Below are 3291 nucleotides of genomic sequence, written 5' to 3' on the forward strand. Positions count from 1 at the left end.
TGGCGGCTAAATTCATGGCCATGATTACCTCGATAATCGACAAAAGCTGTGTTGAATCGTCGGATGAGCCGTGTTTGGGGCATTAAATGCGAAGAGACGTGCGTCTAATCAACCGTCAGAAGACTGCAGAGGGAGTTATAGTAATTCCCGCCAAAAAAGTGTTTCTACAAACTTCCCGGTGACATAAAAGTTATGTCACCGAAATGCAGGGGGACTATCTGTATAGGGTAAAATATGATATGACACGTAGTCATCTAAAGGAAAGACACGTGGAACCCAAGATGGGGATGCCGAAGACCGAACACAACTATTCTGCTTGGCACCCGAAGGGATAACGTTCATAAAGGTGTATTAAATGCTTTGTGCCCGGTAGCATTTAATAAAGAATATTCTACAACATTACGGACGACGGCCCGTTATAGAGAATTTGGCATTTATGTTCACCGTTACATCTTCATCAATGACCCTCATAATTGACATTAAAGGAGGGCACGATCCTAAGACCTCCTTCCCTAGACACAACTATAAATAGTGAGCCCAATTATCATTGTAAGTGTTACGACCCACACCGATGAACCACGATGGGCACCCGGTACCTTACTCAACCGAGTACCTACGTCACATATCTTTCGTATCATACTATCATAGGTAAATATTTTTCATTGGCAAATGGGCCAAACGGTTTGTCATGGGCTAACAAGAATAAACATTGGGGACCACTCGATATATGACGACCCAATCTAATATAAAAACTTATACACGAGACATACGGGCTTATAAGGCCAGCATGATCATTTATAAACTCAAAACATAGGCCGAGATGGCCATACAAGAATCCGTATAAATGACATATGTCTAAAAGCCTATAACAATACATACTTATCATAAAGGTCGAGACAGGGCCCCGCCATACCAAACAATACACAACTAAATCATACTGACCAAACAAGCAACTCCGGAGCAAACGGAGTGCACCAACATCTTCCGCTGAGCTGATAGCCTACTTAGAGGACTCTCAATATATCTATCGGGACTTGTGGGCATGAAACCCAGCATCCCCAGGCAAATGGGACGTCAGTACAAATAATTTATCGAGTATGCAAGGAATGAAAATCAATAAATAATAGGCATGAAAGAGACATGGAGTAAAAAACTCGATATGTACGTTTGCATAACTCTGTAAATCATTTCATTTTTATAATGTCACGCATATGCATATATGATAAGTTATGCGTCTTTTGTTTTGATGATTTGACAAACTTCATGAGAGAACCAGGTAAGGAACCTGATACAATTAGTTCTCTTGCGTTCGAGTAACCAGTCAGATGTCTGGTTCAACTCTCAACTCTTTAGAGTCGAAGGAACAGCTGAGGGAATAGGTCCCTACCAATTCCCGAGGTGACTGTACGAAGTCAACTCTCCAGCTGGAAAGTGCTGCCTGCACACGCTACAGTGCAGAAACAGTGCAGCAGTCATCTTTCTGTAGAAAGCTTTTTACCTACCTTGCTTAATTCATTGTATGTGAGGTCACACATGTATTATTAACAACAAGGGAGGTAAAACACAACAACTTGAACACTTGCAAAATCAAAAGAAAATATTCTCTCAAGTGCTAGCCACAACCTCTCTCAAGAACAAAGTTGCTGCAACCTCAAGGACCAGATCCAAAGATTGAAGATATCTTAAGTCCTTAGGTTTGTTGAGTCTTTGCTATTTGTTCTTCATTTGTAACTCCTACTTAGCTTAGTTAGAAGCATTACGTAGGAAACCCTTTGTAAATCATAAACCCTTGTGTTTGTGTCTTGGCTAGAGTTAGTCGAGTTGTGAAGTCTTTGTAATAGAGTTATTACAAAGTGGCTTGTAATAGTGTTGTTACAAGTTAGTGAGTGATTAAGTCTTTGTAATAGAGTTATTACAAAGTGGATGTAATAGTGTAGTTACAAGTTAGTGAGGGATTAAAGGTTAATTCCTAGGTTACAATAGGTTGTAATCTAAAGATTGCTCAGTAGTGAAGTTGAAATCCTACAAGTGTAGGTCATGGTTTTTAATCCCGTTGAGCTGGGATTTTTTCACGTAAAATTCCTCTGTGTTCTTTATTTACTGTCGATTTACTATGGGAACAAATAGAGAACATGATTCCCTATACTGACAGTCTGTTTCTTCGGTGGGAACTGATAGAGAATCCGGTTCTCTATAAAGTTTGGTAGACGTTTAGTTTCTATCAATTGGTATCAGTGCAGCTTTTTTCTAAAAGGTTAACACCTAGAAAGGATCTACATGGCTGCTCCACCAAATTTTGAGGAAGGGCAATTGACATACAAACCACCAAGATTCAACGGCCAATACTATGGTTGGTGGAAAACAAGAATGCATGACTTTATTATGGCTGAGGACTAAGAGTTGTGGGATGTAATCTGTGATGGACCTTTTGTTCCTATGAAAACTGTTGGTGAGGGAATAGTTACAGTCCCAAAAATAAGAAAAGAGTACAACGATGCTGATAAAAAGGCTATTGAGAAGAATTTTAGGGCAAACAAGATTCTTGTTTGTGGCATTGGACCAGATGAGTACAACTGCATCTCAGCTTGTCAGTCTGCTAAGGAGATTTGGGAAGCTCTTCAAACTGCCCATGAGGGCACTACTCAGGTTAAGCAGTCCAAAATTGATATGCTTACTACTGAGTATGAGCTTTTCAATATGGAGTATGATGAGTCTATTCAAGATATGTACACATGTTTCACCTCCATTATCAATGAGCTTTACTCCCTTGGTGAAGTCATCCCAAGAAACAAGCTGGTCCAGAAAATACTCAGTGTTTTACCAGGTTCTTAGGAAAGTAAAGTGAATGCAATCACTGAAGCCATGGATTTGCAGAAGCTAACCATTGATGAACTCATTGGAAATCTCAAAACTTATGAGATGAAGAGAAAGAAGGATCTTGAAAGAAGAGATCCCAAGAAGGGGAAGAACCTAGTTCTCAAGGCTGCCAACAAAGACTCAAGTAGTGATGAATCCGACATGGAGTATCTCACTCGAAGATTCCAAAAGATGATTCGAAAAAAATTGTGGGATTCCAAAGAAAGGAAGTTCCAGCAGGAATTTCAAAGAAAATGATTGCTCCCATAAGTGTGGAAAGTTTGGACACTTTGATAAAGACTGCCCTCTTTATAAGCAGGATCATTACAAAACCAACACTGAAAAAGCCACTAAAAGGAACCAGGTTCTTGACAGAAAGTTCAAAAGAAGAGATGTTGCTGATAACATAGTGAAGCAAGCCCTAGCTGATTGGGG

General features: G+C 39.8%; 1 protein-coding gene across 1 annotated transcript; it reads left to right on the forward strand.

Annotated features, from left to right (window-relative positions):
* Positions 1–2436: 2436 nt before the first annotated feature.
* LOC104212959 (uncharacterized) lies at positions 2437–2832 on the forward strand. Its single transcript, XM_009762332.1, has one exon. The coding sequence runs from the start codon at positions 2437–2439 to the stop codon at positions 2830–2832; it is 396 nt and encodes a 131-aa protein (XP_009760634.1).
* Positions 2833–3291: the final 459 nt, after the last annotated feature.

This window comes from Nicotiana sylvestris, chromosome 6 (genome assembly GCF_000393655.2).
Source record: "Nicotiana sylvestris chromosome 6, ASM39365v2, whole genome shotgun sequence".
Taxonomy (NCBI): Eukaryota; Viridiplantae; Streptophyta; class Magnoliopsida; order Solanales; family Solanaceae; genus Nicotiana; species Nicotiana sylvestris.